General features: G+C 37.1%; 1 pseudogene and 2 gene segments (V, D, J or C); all 3 read left to right on the top strand.

Annotated features, from left to right (window-relative positions):
* The first annotated feature begins 1,970 nt into the window (after positions 1-1,970).
* Positions 1,971-6,711, top strand: LOC120440008 (annotated as a pseudogene).
* On the top strand, positions 5,308-7,462 carry LOC116329292. The segment is given in 3 exon segments: positions 5,308-6,158; positions 6,744-6,919; positions 7,004-7,462. Coding segments are annotated over 3 exon segments (495 nt in total).
* An 8,883-nt stretch (positions 7,463-16,345) lies between these two features.
* LOC120439890 lies at positions 16,346-16,796 on the top strand. The segment is given in 2 exon segments: positions 16,346-16,400; positions 16,484-16,796. Coding segments are annotated over 2 exon segments (366 nt in total).
* Positions 16,797-19,681: the final 2,885 nt, after the last annotated feature.

Genomic DNA, 19,681 nt, shown 5'->3' with positions numbered 1-19,681 from the left:
GTGTGTGCTTGTACAAAGGCCGTTCAGCCTCGGGATTTACACTCGGCTCGACACGGATATGTGAAGAATGAAGGGACCCTGCAGCGAAACGGAGAGCCCAACCTCTGACTGAGTGCCTGTTTTCACAGTCTGACCACCTGTTGAAGGTAACGTGCTAACATGGCGCTAGCATCACCGCACGTAGCCCCATTATTTTAAGGTCATCTTAGCTTATGAAAATTTTACGTCGCAGCTGTACGAGCTAGCTACGTGTTTTGTAAGCTGCTGTGCTCTTCACAAATAAAGCTTGAAGCAGCTCAGACTATTAGAACCAGCACTGAGGCCTATTACGTTTATACAGTGTTAGAGCAATGGCTGCAACCTACAGCCTTTAAACTAGCGATTAAAATGCTGACAGTAAACTCGTCAGTTCAGATGTTACCACATTACTTTGTGATACTTAGAGTTAAAACAACTGAGACAGGCTGATTAAAGTAACAGTTGTCAGTTCTCTCATTTCTTATATCAAGACTGGAGATCACGCTACTGATTTCAGTTCATTTAATATGTGAGTGCACAGATTCATTCTCAAGTGGACATAAATGATGATCAAAGGTTGTATATATGATGAATTCATCAAATCCCAGCCTCTAACACAGTGCGCTGAATCTTAGCATTGAATGTCCAGTATATTCTAATCAGTGCAATTTAAGCATTCACTGAACCTACAGTATCTACACCTGTGTGGTAAATGTGTGGTAAAGCCACAGATAATGAAATTTAATTATTAATACAATATACATCATGAAAAATGAAAGCTGAAATTGATTCAGTTTAGTACTTTTCTCTGTATGCTCTGTGATTTTAGAGGCCTTAAATTCTGTGATATATGCTGTAAATGATTTTCACAGAGGTCTTAAAGTAGTTAAATCACTGCTGATAGTCTGGTTGTTTATATTTTCACATGTTTTTGTGTTTGTAGGGCTGTTTGATGACGATTTGGACTCCTCTGGGAGATGACGACACACCCACATCTGTTCCATACTGCAGCCATGGATGGTGTTACGGCTCTGAGTCAGATTTGGGGCATCAGACGCACACACTGGAAAACCAGCACCTGGACTTCATGCAGGAGAGACGGCCTCAGCACAAGTGCCATAGATCATTAGAGGAGAGGGATTAAGGGACTCTGACCCGAAGGATGGAGAGCCGGTCCAGACCACCTGTACAGGGGTAACTGGGATCTAACAACTGCAAACAGAGAAATGGTTAGGGCCGCAGCGATCCACTGTGTAACTCAAAAAACTTTCAGGCAGTGTTTTAAAACTCAACCATGATTCAAAAAAAGAAACGGCATGTGGCATAAACGCTAATCACACTTGGCAATCTTTCTTCAATCTTTAAAAAACTTATCAGATCAGATATTGACAGTGGCTGCTAGAATTACACTAAAGAAAAGAGCAACAGTGAATAATTCATATGCTTTACACAAATGCTTAAAATATAGTAAACAAAAAAAAGGAATAAAAGTTCTTAGATAACTACAGGGCAATCCATATCCACAGTGCCTGGGATCAGCAGCCCATGTGATACCAAATATGCAAAATGGTAGCTTTTAAAACTGGTTGCATTATTATTATTATATTGCTACAAGATTTGAGAACTAAAATATTTGGCAAATTGATAAGAAAATATGGATGTGGTACACATGCAAACTGACATGAGAAATTTAAATGTGCACTTTGTTTCTCTTACTGGCATAAACACACCTCACACCTGCTGTTTGTGATGCTCTGTTGCTCTTTGCATTCTTTCACTTCTGTGTTTTGGTACTTTTTTGAGACCTAGTTGTTACTCAATGCTTCCGCTTGCTGCTTGCCCTGATCACTCTGCCTTATTATGCATAACAACTGTGCAACAGACTTCCTGCCCTATTTTCGCCTTGCTGAACAACACTAAACAATGTAAAAGTACAACTCTAACATAGCCTAATGACAACTGAAATTGAAGAGTTCTGCATTCACCAGAATCTGAAGGTATGTATAATTTAGATAAGATTAAAGTTGTTCCTTGTTGTGTTCACACATGATATTTATAATGAGTTTTGTAAATCAAACTAATCTCTTCTTTATTTCAGTGCCATGGATTGTGTCGCCAAACATCACATTGTACCCAGTCTCAGATGGGGAATTTGGAATCTCACCAGTAAGGCTCATCTACTAAATGGCTTCTTTCCAGACAAACTGGCTTTGGAGTGGTTTCAGGACAAATCACCACTGAGTCAAAACAAGAAGCCAAGCAGAACGAAGCTACAAAGTGAAGGGACAGAGCAGAAAACCTTTAGCCTGAGCAGCAAACTCTCAGTGTGGGGACAAGGATCAACTTTTACCTGCAAAGCTAATCACAATTATACTGAATATGAGAATACAATAAGCATTTGTCACAGTAAGTATGTACAGCTACTGTCTCAAAGCCCATATTCAACATGAACATTTGCAGGTATATCTAAAACAAATTAAGAGGAGTCTTAAGATAAAGTTTATAAATTAGCATGTTTTTCTTTAATTCCACAAAAATTCACCTTCCATTCATGTGAAGATTCCCAAGTTTAAGACTTAATGTGCAAGGAACATGTTGGGTCCACACTAATTTTGATGCCATGATCTCCTGGCTGAGATATTGGCACCACAAATGAAAGAAATGTGCAGAGAGTAAAACACAACTCTTATTATCAGTAAACATTTTTCTTGAGTCAGAGGAAGCAAGTAAAGCATTTAACATGCAGAGGAGAGCAAAAGTGTGTCACATCTGCAGAGAGGACTATAAATATTGCAGGTAAGATGATATTAGCATTACAGGAAATTCAGACATCTTATGACCAAAGAGGACCTTAAATAACATTTCTGCTTTTTTTTTTAATTGTCCTCCAGGTTAAACTCCATAGAAATCAGGATCTTGCCCAGATCTGTTGAAGGGAACAAGTCAATGGTGATTAAAATTTCAAAAAAAAAAAAAAAAAAAAAGATTTTCCTGAAGGCTGAAGGCGCTGGCCTTCTTTTAATCAGTAGTCAATTCACAGTCCCTCAGACGTACTGGAAGAAAGACAGAAAATTTACCTGCAAAGTCAATAAGTTTATAGTCAAACTCTACCAGCTATATTTTTGGTAACAAGCTACTCTTGCTTCCCTTTTAGGCAGCTGATTTAACTTTGTTGTTTTATACTTTAATGGTTTCTGTTAAATAGATTAATTGATGCCCTGATTTGTCTCACTTTAGTGGAGCTTCTTTTGGTCCAAAGTAAGGAGTCACGATCACAGACACTCTTATGCTCTGGATGGGTCTTCAACGTTCATATTAGATGGTTTAACAAGTCTCAGCAAAGATCTCCAACAACCACTGATATCAGCATGAGTGTAGATGGACATGCTAGAGTGACCAGCCAACTTATAATTGATCACTCTGAGTGGAAAACAGGAAAGATCTTCACTTGTAAAGTATCTGACAGGTCTCTGAATAAAAATATCACAAGAAATATCAATCTCTGTTCAGGTAAAGTGAAAATACTATTATTGTGATACACATTAAGAATTGTTTTGGTTTTGGTTTTGTTTGTTTTTTTGAGTACCTCCATTATCCTCACAGCTGGTTGGGGTTTATGTTCAGGGACCATCACCACTGTAGCAGCCTGAGAACAAAGGACCCGTGACTGTTATCTGTCTTCTGGTTGCCCCTAGTCTTAACGATTTCTCCATCACCTGGAAATTAGCTTGCAACAGAATTCCTGACTGTTATGTCCTTACTAATCCTGCAGTGAGTCACAACAATGGGACAGAGACTCAACAGAGCTTCTTTAATGTGTCAGCAGAAAATTGGGATGCACATAAACAAGGGTTTTGTAAAGGAAAACATCCATCTTCCAATCAGGGCAATGAAGACCATATAAGCAAAAACAGAGGTAATGTTAGAAATGTAACAAATTGATTACAGCTCTTTCTAAACTTCATGTTCCTCTGGTTGTGACTATATTTTTATGGTTCTCTCCCTTTAGTGTTTTTCAAGACCTTCATGTGCCAACAGTGAAGACAATGCAACCAACTGCCTCTGAACTGTCAGTGTCTGACATCCTAACGCTTGTTTGCCTAGTGTCTGGATATTTCCTTGCTAATATCAAAGTGTTCTGGGAAGAAGATGGCCAGACTCTCCCATCCATGCATTATGTTAACAGTCCTCCATGGAAATACTCAGGGAGCAGCTCTTACTCTATGAGCAGCAGACTAAACATATCCAAAACTGAAGACAAAAGGTCTGCGTATTCTTGTGTTGTCAAACATGAGTCATCTGAAGCACCTGTTGAAGCCACTATAACTGATGTGTTTGGTGAGCTGCTGTTTAGCATTTAACATTAATCTTTTATTTCCATAATATTCATTTGAACAAAACTGACTAAAAATGATTAACTGATTACTAAAACTGTAATGCACATCTTTCCAGCCTCAGTGATCTACAGCCAACCATCTGCCTACTTGCTTATGGGCTCTAATTAACTTGTGTGCCTGGTTTTTGGCTTCAGCCCTGTATCCATTAACATCACTGGGTTTCCAAATGGAGACAAAGAACTGCTGAACTACAAAACTAGTGACCCCAAAGATGCCCAGATGGAAAGTTCAGTGTCCAGAGCCACCTTGACCTGTCCCAAGTAAAAGAAGTGTGATTTATTTGATGATATTGAGCATGCTGATGTGAGCTGAGGAAAGCTAGAATGCGGTTTTCACCCTCATTGGTTTTTTCATCATCACCACCTTATTTGGTATCATAGTTACATTGATTAAGGTAAGCGCATGTCATTTAATTGTGTAAAAGTAAGATTCCAGTCTAATTTTTAAATTATACTGTGCATTTTTACTATAATAATAATAATATTAATAATAATGATACTAATAATAATAAACACCATGTTTATCCTTCAGAAAATTGCTTCATGCACCAAGATATTTTAAGTCTCAGATTTTCCACAAGAGTGAGACAAAGCTCCATGTGCAGAAGCAGCAATATAGTTTCCACCTCTATGTAAAAAAACTACTCACTGGTTGTAACTATATTTGTAATTTCAAGATGCCGATAAATGTGTTGGTATGCCAGTGGTGTTATGAAGAGGTGCATTGATTTAAAAGCACAAAGACTGTTGTTGTAACTCTTCTTCATTGCAAACATATGTAGTGTCCTTGTAAATCTGTAAACTCCCTGTCTTTATATAAATTGCATTTGTGTACTTTGTGGGTTTAGAGGAATTCACAACTGGCAGGAGAGCACTAAACACACTAAAAAGCTTACTATTGGCAACCTCTGAAGTGATCTGTTGCGCATTCAAACTATCCCATATTTTCACATTAAGAAAAACACATTTATTAACATTGGAATACCAGTATTTAATACACTACCAGGACACATCTTCTTATTTAATGTTTTTTCTTTATTTTCATGACTATTCACATTGTAGATTCTCACTGAAGGCATCAGAACTATGAATGAACACATATGAATGACCTGACATCATGGCTCGTCCTTTCCATAGCATTTGTGTTGAACCTCATCGATTGCTTTTTTGCTTCCCCCTGAGTTCTTGTGCTGCTCACTATTTCACCATGTACCAGGACACACTGATTGATGGTGAGTTAATGATACTTAACATTTTATCTGTCTCACTCGTTTCTCTGTTATCATCTCATCAAATGTTACAGGTCAGAGTATGGAGTCCATTCCTTCCAGTCGTGTAGAGAAAAGGCCTGGGGAGACTCTCAGTTTCTCCTGTAGAGGATCAGCCTTCAGTTTTTATTGCTGTGTTATCTGGTCTTATCTGATCTGGGACAGAGAACCTGCAGGAAAACCCCTGGAATTGATCGGGAGCGGCTTTTTCAACTTCCAGCAGAAACAGTTATGCAAGCAGTTTGAGAGGACGTGTAGAAATCAGCAGAGATGATAGCAACAGCATGGTGTATTTGATCTGATTTGATTCCAATTTGAGGCCAGATGATTCTACTATTTATTACTGTGCCAAAGAGAAACACAGTGGTTAAAGCAGCTGAAGAGGCTTTACAAAAACATCCTGCCATCTATTTTTAGAAGAACCTAAAGGAAGCAGTTGTTCATCAAAAACAGGGACACCGGCTGATGAGACAGTTGTAAGAAATTTCTTTAATAAAAAAGATGATAATGATAATAAGAAACATTATTTAGAAAAAAAGCAAATTTTGAAAATAATGGACGTGGATAAAAAAAACGATTCCCACCTATCAGATGTTTATTAAAACTTTTTAAATAAAAATATTTTTAATAAGACCAGAAGCTCCCATGCTATCACCTTGACTACCAACCTGTTGTCTGTAGCTCTGCGGCTGCTGGATCCTGTAACTCTCACTGAAGTCGAGACACTAACAGCAGGATCACAGCACATTGTTACTGATATTACATTGATATTCAATGTTTTTTCAAAAACATTTAAATATGAACAGTTGCCACAGCTTGCCTCTTTAAATGTGCACTTACTGAATACTGAAAACAACATTTACTGAAAAAAAGGGAACTTTTGTGGCACAGGTCTAACTGTATATCTTTGTGAATGTAGAATAAGATTTGAAATGTCAGTTTTATCTTTTATTTCCTGTTTATGTTTATTTTCTGTTTTTCTGTTTATGTTTTGAATACAAGAAATCAATTAAAGAATGTCTGAACTGATTTGACAAAACCACTTTTTTACAATTCTTTAGATCTCTTATAATCTGTCAGCATCCATCTATATGCAAAGCAAACTTCCTGACAGTCTACTATAAAGACTTGAAATCATGCCGCCAGTTAAAACAGAAGAAGAGAAGTTCCCATCAGATTATCTTGAGTACCAAAATGTTCTCTGTGGCTCTGCTGCTCCTGCTGGCTGCTGGATCCTGTGAGTCTCACTGAAAAAAAACACTGACAGAATGATCACAGCATACTGACTGTTACTGTTAAATAAAACATGTTTTCTCCACAGGTGTGAAGTGTGAACAGCTGACACAGCCAGAGTTTGTGACTGTGCAGCCAGGTCAGCGCCTGACCATCACCTGTCAGGTCTCTTATTCTCTGAGCTACTATCGGACAGCTTGGATCAGACAGCCTGCAGGGAAAGGACTGGAGTTTATTGGAAGTGCACATTATGGATACAGCACAGGGTACAAAGATTCACTAAAGAACAAGTTCACCATCAACTTAGACACTTCAAGCAAGACAATGACTCTAAATGGACAAAATATGCAGCCTGAAGACACTGCTGTGTATTACTGTGCCAGAGTCTCACAGTAATACGAAACATCAGTGGAGCTGAACAAAAACCTCTCACAGCTCTCAAGTTCTTCCAGCTAAACCTTTGTGTAAAACCACCTGTAATGAATGTTAGAATTGGTTGTGTTTCATTATTTGCAAAAAATAAAAAATAAAAAAAATAAATACAAATCTGTAATGATTACTAAGCCGGCAGGACTCATGCTAAAGTTCAGTGAATTTATTTAAAGTGAATTAAAATACAAACAAAAACTTGGCACTAATGAAGGTCCCAGTAGGACAGGGCTGACTTTTCCACAGATCCACACTGATACACAGATTCTCTCATAAAAATACCAAATAGCTCACCTCTCTTTAGCAGAAATTATATTTGTCACTTCCCATATATTTGTCCTCCCAATGATATCCTGATATTAATCTTCAGGCTTTGCAGTTTGCATGTTTTCTCTGTTTCAATCATCAGAAAAGATGCAAAAGTTAATGACCCTGTGCTTCTGGCTGCCTGGAAATTAGGTTAGGCCCTCTGGCTTTTTAAAAGAAAACTTAAGGGCACTTCACATACAATGTGACGACAGCACTGCTGTGCCCAGAAACCCATTATGTCCAGTGGCTTGCTCCGCACCATTCTACTTGTCCTAGTAAAAAAAAGGAATGACAGGGACTGGCTGAAGATCATAGCAGAAAAAAAAAAAAAAAAAAAGTACTAACAGGGCAGCCAGTGCAACAAACATTTCAGGTCATTTACTCAAACTAGCAGTCTGGGTAGCTCTGCTTCCTATATGAAGCTCTTATAATACATTATTCTATTCATCTGTTAGTTGTGTGGTGGCAGATTTCTTTTCTCATGTATTAATCACATATTTAATCATATCACATTAGTTATAGTAATATCACTTTCTCACTCTAGTATAGTAAGAACACTCCTGTCACCAGTTTGTATGCGTGTGGAATGTGATCACAAGTGAGGCCCAAGTTTTATTGCACCTTCACAGCAGACTCATTTTCCTCTTGAGGGCTCTGGACATCCTGTTGCAGATGAGGTGATGGTTGGTCGGAGCTTTTCTTAGAATGAACAGTTAAGAATCTGCTAATAATTGATCTGCTGTGGAATGTTCTTTGTTTAAGAGCGTCTGTGTCTGCCTATAAGATGTAAGGGCTGTGGCCACAATTCAGAGATGGTCCCGGTGTTTCACTGCGATGCTCTCTCCACATTGCAATGTGTTGATTAAACCCACTTCAAATCAAGCTCACTGGGTGTGTTGCAGGTTATTGTTAAAATTTCCATAACAGTTGCTAAAAATATTTCCTAAATTCTTGATATATTGCTGAGTTTACTTTGTGTTGCTGAGTAGGAGGAGTCTATGTAAAACTGATACCTTCAGTAGATTTATATATCTTGGTACTCAATCTACCAGAGACACTGCAGACTGGACAGAGACATCTGACCTTAACAATGATCAGAAAAGTTTAAATTGCTCTTTTACTCATTCATTTATTTTTTTCTTGACTGGTAAGGACGTTTTTACATTTTTTGTACAAATTAATTGTTATGAAGTAAAGTCTTTGGAATAATAAGCCATTAACATTTCTGTACTGAGGGTCAAACACTGACAGAGTCTGAACCAGTGGTTAAAAGGCCTGGAGACTCCCACAGACTGACCTGTACATACTCAGGGTTCAGTGGTGATTATAGTAATGCCTGGATCAGACAGGCTGCTGGAAAAGGACTGGAATGGATTGCTTGGATCAGCAGTGGCAGTAGCACCTCGTACTCTCAGTCATTCAGAGGCCGCTTTACCATCTCCAGAGACAACAGCAGAAAGCAGCTGTATCTGCAGATGAACAGCTTGACGACTGAGGATTCTGCTGTTTATTATTGTGCTCGATACTCACAGTGACACAAGAGGAAGAAACGCTGTACAAAAACTCAGCCAAGTCAGAATTTGCTTTCTTCCATTCAAAGCATGTCCAGCACATTAAAAGCAACAACAATAACAAAGATCAAACAGCTTCATCAAGAACTTTGAAGACTAACAATTCTGTCTTCCCATTTTTAAGTGTAAATTTTTAAATTCATTTTGTATGATTGTGTTAAAAGTTTTAAAGAAGTTTAAAGAAAAACTGTTAGTCTTTTAAAAGTTTCTTTTTTCTATTTTATACATCGGTCGGTATGCAAAATAAACTTCCTTCCAGATTAACATAAAGACTTTATTTAATACACTTGGTTGCAACAGAAGGAGAGAAGCTCCCTGCAGAAAACTGTAGCTCTGCTGCTGCTGCTGGATGCTGTGAGTCTCATTGAGCACAAACACTGACAGCATGGACACTACACATGGTTGCTTGTATTAGAACTGTGTTCAGCATGACCTGAACAAAAACACACATAAAATGTGCTTGAACAGTTATACCATGAAACCACCAGAGGGGGAGCTCTAAGACCATGAATGAATTGTAGATTGTTTTTATGACGTCATATTATGTGACTTTTAGGCTATGTCCACACGTACCCGGGTATTTTTGAAAACGCAGATTTTTCTATGCGTTTGCACCTTTCGTCCACACGTAAACGCCGTTTTCGGTCACTGAAAACGGAGATTTCTAAAATCTCCGGCTAGGGTGGATATTTTCTAAAACTCCGTTTTTGCATTTACGTGTGGACGAGAAAAACGGAGAAAACGCAGCGTCAAAGGTGTGCGCCTTTTTTGACGTCACAGTGTGCGCCACGTTGTTGTTTCGGTGAAATGAATTTCTACAATACTGTTACTGTTAATTGTACTCTCTGCAGTGTTTAAATGCTTACATATACACACACAGTTACTGTCCCTCCACACATACCACTCGGTTCTGCTTCTATGCCCCATCTTTGTTTACTATTTCCCACCGAGGCTTCTAGACGTCTGATTGGCCAACATTTCTACACGGTTAGGAATATAGCGCCACCTGCTGCTTTGGCATGTTCCTAGCAGCGTTTTCCTTCATTTCTGCCTTTACGTGTGGACGGGATTATTTTTTAAAACGAAAACGGAAAATCTCCGTTTTCAAAAATACCCGTGTACGTGTGGACATAGTGTCTTTTGTGTTCATGATATCGTCAGTTTAAATTATGCCCCATGAATTAAAACGTTATAGTATGAAACCACCAAAAAGAGGAGGAGACAATGCAAAACTGCAAATGTCACTTCATATATACGGCAGCACAAAACACAAAGACTCAACATACACTCTGCAGAATGAACAACAACAACAACAACTGTTACAATGATCAGACCTTTTTATTTAATATTTTTTCTTTTTCTGTTTTATTTCTTGGCTGGTAAGGACAAACTAATTAATTGGAAAAATAAAACTATGTGAGGAAAATGTGATTACGCTAATGAACTCTTAACACTTTTAGGTACTGAAGGTCAAACACTGATTGAGTCTGAATCAGTGGTCAAAAGGCCTGGAGACTCCCACAGACTGACCTGTACATACTCAGGGCTTGGTGGTGATATTGTTGCAGCTTGGGTCAGACAGGCTGCTGGAAAAGGTCTAGAATGGATCGCTTTGATCTACAGTAGTAGTAGCACCTACTACTTTCAGTCATTCAGCGGCAGATTTACCATCTCCAGAGACAACAGCAGAAAGCAGGTGTATCTGCAGATGAGCAGTTTAACAACTGAGGATTCTGCTGTTTATTATTGTGTAAAATAATGTCCACTTCTGTGTTGCAGTATTTACATAATAAATATATATGTTTAAAAACTTTATTTGAAGTAAAATTGATATAAAATTTAGGGAAAGCACAAAAAAGTGAATTTCTATTCTTTTCTTTTTTGTGCATAAACAAAAAGTGTAAAGAAAAAGACACCGGAAGCCCCACGCCCTTGGGGGCAAAAAGGAGGAGATCACGTTTAATCGGTTATAACGCCGGTTGAGAAATATAAATCCAGACATGTGTGGTATCCACAGAAACCTCAGAATCTCAGCTAAAATGTCATATAAACCATTTCTACAACCACCAAACACACCGAAAACAAGCCGCGATTAAACGAGCAGTTACGTAAATGCGCAGAAGTCCGCTAAACACACAAGCCGAACCTGAAATTCTTCACACTTGATGTAACCGGTTAAAAATAGGCTGGTTAGCTTCCAGGGCTATCACTGACTGCACACACCAAGTTTGACCACGATCAGACCAAAATTCACTGAATTAGCCGCAAAAGAAGACCACAAAAACACACAGCGGCGCAAATGCGCTAAGACAGAAATTGGCTTACCATCCCGATTTCCTCCGTTATTTTCGCAGGTAGCCAGTAGCCATGTGATAGCCGGTAATTACCATGCCAACCTAGCCGCATCAGAGCCGTTTTCGTCAACAACCTCCATTTTAGACCCACCTACAGACACGTGACTGGACAGAGCCACATGCAATAAATTTGGACACACGTGGGTTTTGGCATTACAACGTCTGATTGGTTGAAGTGACGTGAACGTGGCATCGTTACTTTGAATCTATTGGCTAAAACGATTAAAAAGAGGTGTCAATCATGCAAATTGACCAAAAGACCCCAAAGTTACAGCCCCTCAAAATTTAAAGGGCCAGAGGCCAATGAAGCGCTCCATGCGCACGGCAGAAAAGGGCCACTAGCATGTAAATGTGTGGTTAATTCTTCAAAAATATACTTTTAAAAAAAGCATTTTTAGGCCTGTTAATAAAATTTATTAATTTCTGCTTTTCAATACCTAAAAAAATAAACTGGCATGGTGTCCAATTGTGTGCCAAAATTGGACATTTTTGTACAACGTCTGGATATTCATGTATTGACAGGGCTGTAGTTTTTCACTGTTTTACTTTAGAAACACAAATCTTTGCACAGATTATGCTTATATGTTGGTTACTGGATTTCTGGAACCAAATATGATCTGAGCCATATTTTTAAAAGGGTTATATGCTAAAAATTACAAAGAAAAATTAGGCGAGAATAAAATCTACTTACTTTTTCTGTGTTCCAGTCTCAGTAACTTTGACACAGTAATATCTGCTTTAATATTTACACCTCTGATTAAATGTCCCAAGTGTTAGCTTCATTTTGATACCAAGATTGTAAGGACAGAGTTTGTAATTGCAGAGAAATAATCAATTTAATTTAGGCATTGCATTTTTGAGCAGGAAGCTCAGAAACCCCCTTGGGGTTTAAGAGGTTATTAAACAAGTGACTAGAGCTTTTTTTGTTATACTGTTTTCTTATGCACTTGAAACAAGTGTTAAAAACTACTAAATGTCAATTTGACTTCTTGTTTTTCAATGTTTTTTTGTTTTTTTAGATTTACGTGTAAAATGTTTCAAGGGGAGTGTTTTTTTGTTCTTCTAATCCATTGCAGGTTTATAGAAACCTGGCCTGTATTATTACACTGAGACAATGAAACACTCTTGATATATAAAACATTTTCTAGAAACATTTTTTAGAAAGATAAACTGAAACTAAAGGACAAAAAACATTGCATTAGATAAAATGTATTTCATATGAGGAAACTGCAGATTTATTTACATTTTTAACTTATTTTATATAAAACAAGCTGTTAAAATAGATCCACTTCTTAGAAAACATCTCATTCGATTACTTACACATTCAGCAATACCATTTTTAACAATAATTCATTTGAAGTTGTGTGTGTGGCTTTCTGATAAATAGGTCCCTCCCTGGCAATGTGACAGTGACACAGTTTGTTGCTGAGAAAAGCCATCTGGTGTGCACTTACGCCTGTGGTGTGCTGTCAAATACTGTACATTTGTGTGTTCAATAGAAATAAAGAATAATAAAGGAAATCATTGAAAAAATGATGAAGTACATAAAGAGGACAGTGGACAGCACTACAAGCAGTATAAGACATAATGGTATGATTGTCTTGAAAAAATGGTCAGTTTTAATATTTGAAAATTAAAATTTGCTTTAAAATTACAAACAATATACCAAACACTGACAGAAAACTGGCAAACTGTACATGTTCATTTTTTTAGTTTTTTACTTGTCAAACAGCAGTATTTTTTCCAGGGAGGAGGAGTCAATGCAAAACTCATATATTAACTAACTTTATAAGTGTTCAAGCCTAAATCAGGGACCCAACCTCATATAGACACAGCAGACTGGGCAAAGACAACTGACTTTAACAATGACCAAACCTGTTCATTTAGTTATTTTCCTGATTCTGTTTTGTTTCTTGGCTGGTAAGGACATGCATTTTGCTGAACAAATTAAATGATATGAAGAAATGCGAAAACTAATGAGCTATTAACATTTGTGTAGGTACTGGGGGTCAAACGCTGACGGAGTCTGAACCAGTGGTTAAAAGGCCTGGAGACTCCCACAGACTGACCTGTACATACTCAGGGTTCAGCAGTGATATTGATGCTGCTTGGATCAGACAGGCTGCTGGAAAAGGACTGGAGTGGATTGCTTATATTGAGGATGATAGTAGATATATCTACTACTCTCAGTCAGTCAGAGGCAGATTTACCATTTCCAGAGACAACAGCAGAAAGCAGGTGTATCTGCAGATGAACAGTTTGACATCTGAGGATTCAGCTGTTTATTATTGTGCCAGAGACCCACAGTGACACAAGAGGAAGAAACTCTGTACAAAAACTCAGCACATCAAACCTATTCCTGTATTTTTTTATCATCCATAATCGTACATCATCAACACTTTTAAAGAAGCAATGAAAAAGCTTTATCAAGAACTGTCAACAATAAGCATTCTTTTGGCATCTTTCTGTGTGTTAATGTTAACATCCCCTGTGTAAATATGTTAAAAACTTTTTTTCTTCTCCTTCTTTTTTAAGAAATGCCCTATAAAACTTTGGATTTATTTATTTATTCTTTTTTGGGGGGGGGGGGGGGGGTGTCAGTGTCCAGCTGAATGCAAAGTAAACTTCCTCACAGACTGATATAAAGACTTGATATACTGCAGTTGGTTGCAACAGTGGCAACATGTTCTCTGTAGCTCTGCTGCTGCTGCCGCTGCATGTCGTGAGTCTCTGTGATGGTGCAGCCAATAAAGCTTCAGACCTTCACCTGTCAGATCTCTTATTGTGACCACCTATAGTGGGCAGCTTGGGCAGTCTGCAGCAAAAGGACTGGAGTGGATTGGGCTTGATACACTGGGGCACTCAATTTAAACATTAACTGTTGAACACATTCGGTATTAAATGAGAAACTTTAATCAACAGAGTGACACAGAAGTGACAGAATATGGAGCCTGAAGTCACTGCTGTGTAACAACCATCATTAAACCTGAGCAAAAACCTCTCAACTGCCTGAATAGTTGTAACATGAACCCACAAGAGGAGGAGCTCTCAGACCACTGATGAATTTGAGAATAATGAAAAATGAAAGTCCTTCACAGACTTAGTGTGCGAAAAGTCTGTGAAATGCAGATCTTAAATAAAATATTATATTATGAAACTAATTTCAATTTAACATTAAAGTTTAGTATCATTCTTAATAAACTGGTTTTAAATGGATCTTTGATTATAAAAACATTTGGGTTAACGTGACATTATATCAGTTAGTGGATGTTCATTTATTATAGTTTACTTTTTATATTGCACTGTTTTGCTTTCAGCTATTTTTCCCCTTTAAATTTACAGAAATTACATTTAAGTCATCAAAACTCAAAGATACAATAACACAGCTTCATTGGGAAATGTTTTTTTTGTGATGCTATAATGTTCTGCTGTTTTACATTACATATTTTGGTGGCATGTGTTCATGTAAAGTGAATATTTTCATCTGCCTTGCATGTAAAGAATTTTTAAGAAATAATTATAAAAAACATTCAAATTTAGGTTTTAAATAACAATTTTCTTTTAATAATGCCAACACTATTTTTTTACTGTTAGTACTACAGTGAGACCATAAGGTGATACATAAAAAAAGAGAGACAATGAATTTTGGAATTAATATTAGATTCTACAGTTAATGATACTTAGTGACATAAAAATCAATACAAATATATGGTATAATTTCTCTGTTACTTCCACCTAGTGGTATGGTTATGCAAATCTTCAGGCTATGCAGTTTGTATCTTCTCCCTCTGCTTGTAAAGATTTTTGTTTCCTGTTTAAATAAATGTATGAAAGTTGGTCATCTCATGAAGGGAGGAGAAAAATATCTCACATTGTTTGTGCATTTTTAAGGTCAGTCTGAATTATTTAACATATTATGTGTTATGTAGAAATTGCAATGACAGAGTTTGTGTTTGTCTGTGAGGAGGAGGAGCTGATGCAAACAACGACCTATATGAAACTATGATGGTTTAATATGTGATAAAGAATACAAGGCAGGCAATACATGATTAACTCACACAGTAGTTTTCAGGCCCAGCTGAGGAATTGTATCCTCAATAAAACTAATTATAATATCAATCACAAAAGCACACAGCCCCAGTGTTGACAAGGCAGAGTCATGGCAAGTTAATCTCAATAATTTATTTAACACATTAGATCAAAAATAAGACCTGAGTTGCAACAAAAATAAAAGTTAATCTACAGGGCAAGAACAATACCACCAAGGCAATGACAATGTGCCGCACACAAACAGTTTGATGCTGAATCAAGCAAAGTCACAGCCATTCAGTCTGAGGCACACTTATGTCTGTGGTGTGCTGTCAAATACTGTACGTTTGTGTGTTCAGTACAAATGAAGAATAACATTGAGCAAAAAAACAAAAAAAAAAAAAACAATGAGTGGATGCAAAACATGATGAAGTACAGGTGGAGCAAAGTGGCCAGCACTAGTAACAGTATACGATACAATGTTATGAAACGACTGTCTTAATACATTGTCAGTTTTAATAAGTAAATATTCTGGTTTTTTTTTATCACAAAAAGAATATAATAAAATCATAGAAAACTGGAAAATTGTACATAATAATTTTCAGTATTTTCTACTGAGGAGGAGGAGTCAATGCAAAACTCCTATATTCAGTAACTTTATAAGTGTTCAAGAATACAAGTCAGGGACCCAACCTCACATACCCACTGTAGATTGCACAAAAACAACTGACTCTTACAATGACCGGACCTGTTTATTTAGATGTTTTGCAGATTCTGTTTTTTGTCTTGGCTGGTAAGGACTTTTTTTTTAAACAACTGACATAACTGATATAAAGAGAAGTGATTAAACTAATGAATGGTTAACATTTTCTGTAGGTACTGAGAGTCAAACACTGACTGAGTCTGAATCCGTGGTTAAAAGGCCTGGAGACTCCCACAGACTGACCTGTACATACTCAGGGTTCAGCAGTGATATTTATGCTCACTGGCTCAGACAGGCTGCTGGAAAAGGACCGGAATGGATTGCTTATATCAACCCTAGCAGTGGCACCATCCGCTACTCTCAGTCAGTCAGAGGCCGCTTCACCATCTCCAGAGACAACAGCAGAAAGCAGGTGTATCTGCAGATGAACAGCTTGACAACTGAGGATTCAGCTGTTTATTATTGTGCTCGAGAGGCACAGTGACACAAGAGGAAGAAACGCTGTACAAAAACTCAGCACATCACAAAAGGAACAATTTACTTTCTGCTGTTCACATTGACAGTAATCAACTGCAGTTCAACATCATTAACACAGGACAACAAAGGCACAAGGATCTGCAAAATATTTAACAATATCTGTTGGCATTAGTAATTAATTTGATAATCTATTTCAAATATTTTACTGAAATTGCATTCTCTTATTTGGTTTTCAGACCACATGTATTGATCTTTAATAGTATATTTTTTAATGATATAATTATTATTTATCATTACTTATTGCAGCCTGCAGGGAAATGATACCTGATTATTCGTACTGCAAAGATTTAGTAAAGAACAACTTTAACAGCAACTTAGACTCTTCCAGGAAAGCACTGACTGCAAGTGGACAGATTGTGCAGACTGAAGACACTGCTGTGTATTACTGTGGAAGAGAACCACAGCAACAAAACATCCGTAGAGTTGAACAAAAACCCCTCAGTGCCTAAACAGTTATAACATGAAGCCACCAGAGGAGGAGCCCTCAGACCACTGATGAATTCAAGATATTACGTAATTCAAGGGATTTTACAATGTGAGTTATTTTTAAAATGCCAGAAAAACAATGACTGATGTGAAAATGTGCGAGTCAGTAGATATTCCTTTATTGTAGTTCACTTTGACATCTACAAACTAAACCTCTGCACAGATACTTTGGGGCTACGGTGTTTACCTCAGATTGTTATTAAATAAGCAAACATCAGAATTTGTTTGAGGGTGTTTTTATTGTTGTTGTTGTTGTTGTTTGTTTTTCACATGCTGTCAGAAATCCCAGTTAAAAAAAACTATTTTAACTGACTTTGCAGTGTATAAAAAACAGGTTAAAAATATAATTAATCAAAATTTCTTTTTTATTTAGTCAGAAGTTAAGTTGGGTTTTTTTTTTTCCGATAATGCTTAGTTTTAGCTTAGATTCATTGATTTTAGTTTTTGGGGGGTTTTTTTCGTATTACTGTATGGAGGACATATATCAGAGGCAGAGGAAAATCTGTGTAGGAGTTTTTAATACTTGGCTAAAATTATTGACATTTTAATATTTTTATTGTACTTTTACTTTTACGCCCTATTGATTGTGATGATCCATTTATAAGCAGTATGTTTCTCACTGTTATGTTGTCATGTTATATTACAGTTCAAACAAGTGTGTATCACATGCCTGTTGTGTGACGTGGAAGTCTAGTTTTCTAATTATGCAATATTGAGAAAATATAGATGTTTGTTTAAAGAACTGTTTTTGTTTCTTGCTTTGTGCTTTTAATATTTTAGATATTTCTAGTTAAATTTTACAGATTTACAAAATTTATGTATCATTGACAGTCATTGAGAGCAGGTTAGCCAGTGAATATTTATAAGAGTAATTTGATTAAATGACAAGAAACATAATATGCAAACATGTTCTAAAGCAGTTTAGCAGATATAATTGAATATACAATTATCAAAATGAAATAATTAGGTTGGTTTCTATAACAATGAAAACTCAAAAAATAAAAATAAAGAAAATATGAAAATTACAATAATGTTATACAAAAACAATTAAAAAATGCTGATATATGCTACACCCATTAGGCCTAACTTGATAGGCCCAAGTTTAATCAAACTCGCTTCTGCCCAAAATATAGACATAACATAAACAACTATAATACAAGTCTTTAATGAAATGTCTTCAAATTAGAACTTAAGATTTAAGTTCTTTTGACTTCAATGAAGTGAAAGTTTATAAAGCTCCACATACCCGTGTTTCTAATCTGTCAGTGTTTTTCATGGAAAGCATTTTTTCGCAGTCTGATGATTCTTTTAAAGATACTTCTGATTTGTTTACTTATTGATAATTCACTTTCATTTATAATTAAATGGCCATTAAATTTAGCATTTAAAAAAACTAGCAAATGGCGTTAAAATATTTTTGGTCACAGCAAAATTTCTGCTAAAGCTGTATTTAAAAGCCATGTTCTCATAAAATAAATATTATCAACACTTCATTGCTTTGAAATAAAAAAAAACAACAACAATGTTGGTAAATCATACACATTGTCTAAAGCAGCACAAAATTAACATTATAATCAGCGCACACACACAAAAAAAGCAAAACAAATTGTAGGACTCAGTTTAACTATAACCGGCTGTGATAATTGCCCCTCCCTCCCCATGACTCTGATGCAAAATTTCCATTTGTGTAGAGTACTTCTATCCTGCACTAATTGTGGAGCATCAGAGTGTCATGATCCTGGGCCATGTTGGCCCAGCATTCTTAGTTTTCATGTATTTTTGTATTTTGTTCTTTATTTAGGCCATGGTTCCTGGGTTGCTCTGTTAAGTTGTTTCTTATTTGATTTCCCCTTGTGACTTTTGCCCCTCTGTGTATCTGTGAGCCCTCGTTTCCCCTCGTGTTTCATTCAATGTCTTCCCCAGCCCGTTATGTCTGTCCTCTCTCTCTCCTCCTGTCTGAACCTCTGTACTTCCTGTTTTACTTTGTCAGTCTCCCGTCAGTGTCGCGTCTCTCCTGCCATGTCTTGTTACAATTATCTGTGTCAGCTGTGTTCCCCGTGTGTTCCCACTTCCCTCGTTAACCCTCTGTGTATTTATGTGCATGTCTCTCTCAGTTCAGTGTCTCTTCGTCAATGTCTCCTCCCGAACCTGTGTGCCTCCCTGTGTTCCCTCGGTCCTCAGCTTAGTTCTCCCAGTTTAGTTTTGTTACTTTGTCAGTCCTGCATTAAAGCAGCATTTTTGAGTTCCACTTCAGTCTCCGTGAGTTTTGCATTTGGGTCCTCATCTGCCTCCACACAGTGTGTCCATGACACAGAGGTCAAATCCCCAGCCTCAGGATGATGGACACA

This window comes from Oreochromis aureus, linkage group 4 (assembly GCF_013358895.1).
Source record: "Oreochromis aureus strain Israel breed Guangdong linkage group 4, ZZ_aureus, whole genome shotgun sequence".
In the NCBI taxonomy this organism is placed as follows: Eukaryota; Metazoa; Chordata; class Actinopteri; order Cichliformes; family Cichlidae; genus Oreochromis; species Oreochromis aureus.
This window is presented reverse-complemented; position numbering and strand designations above follow the sequence as displayed.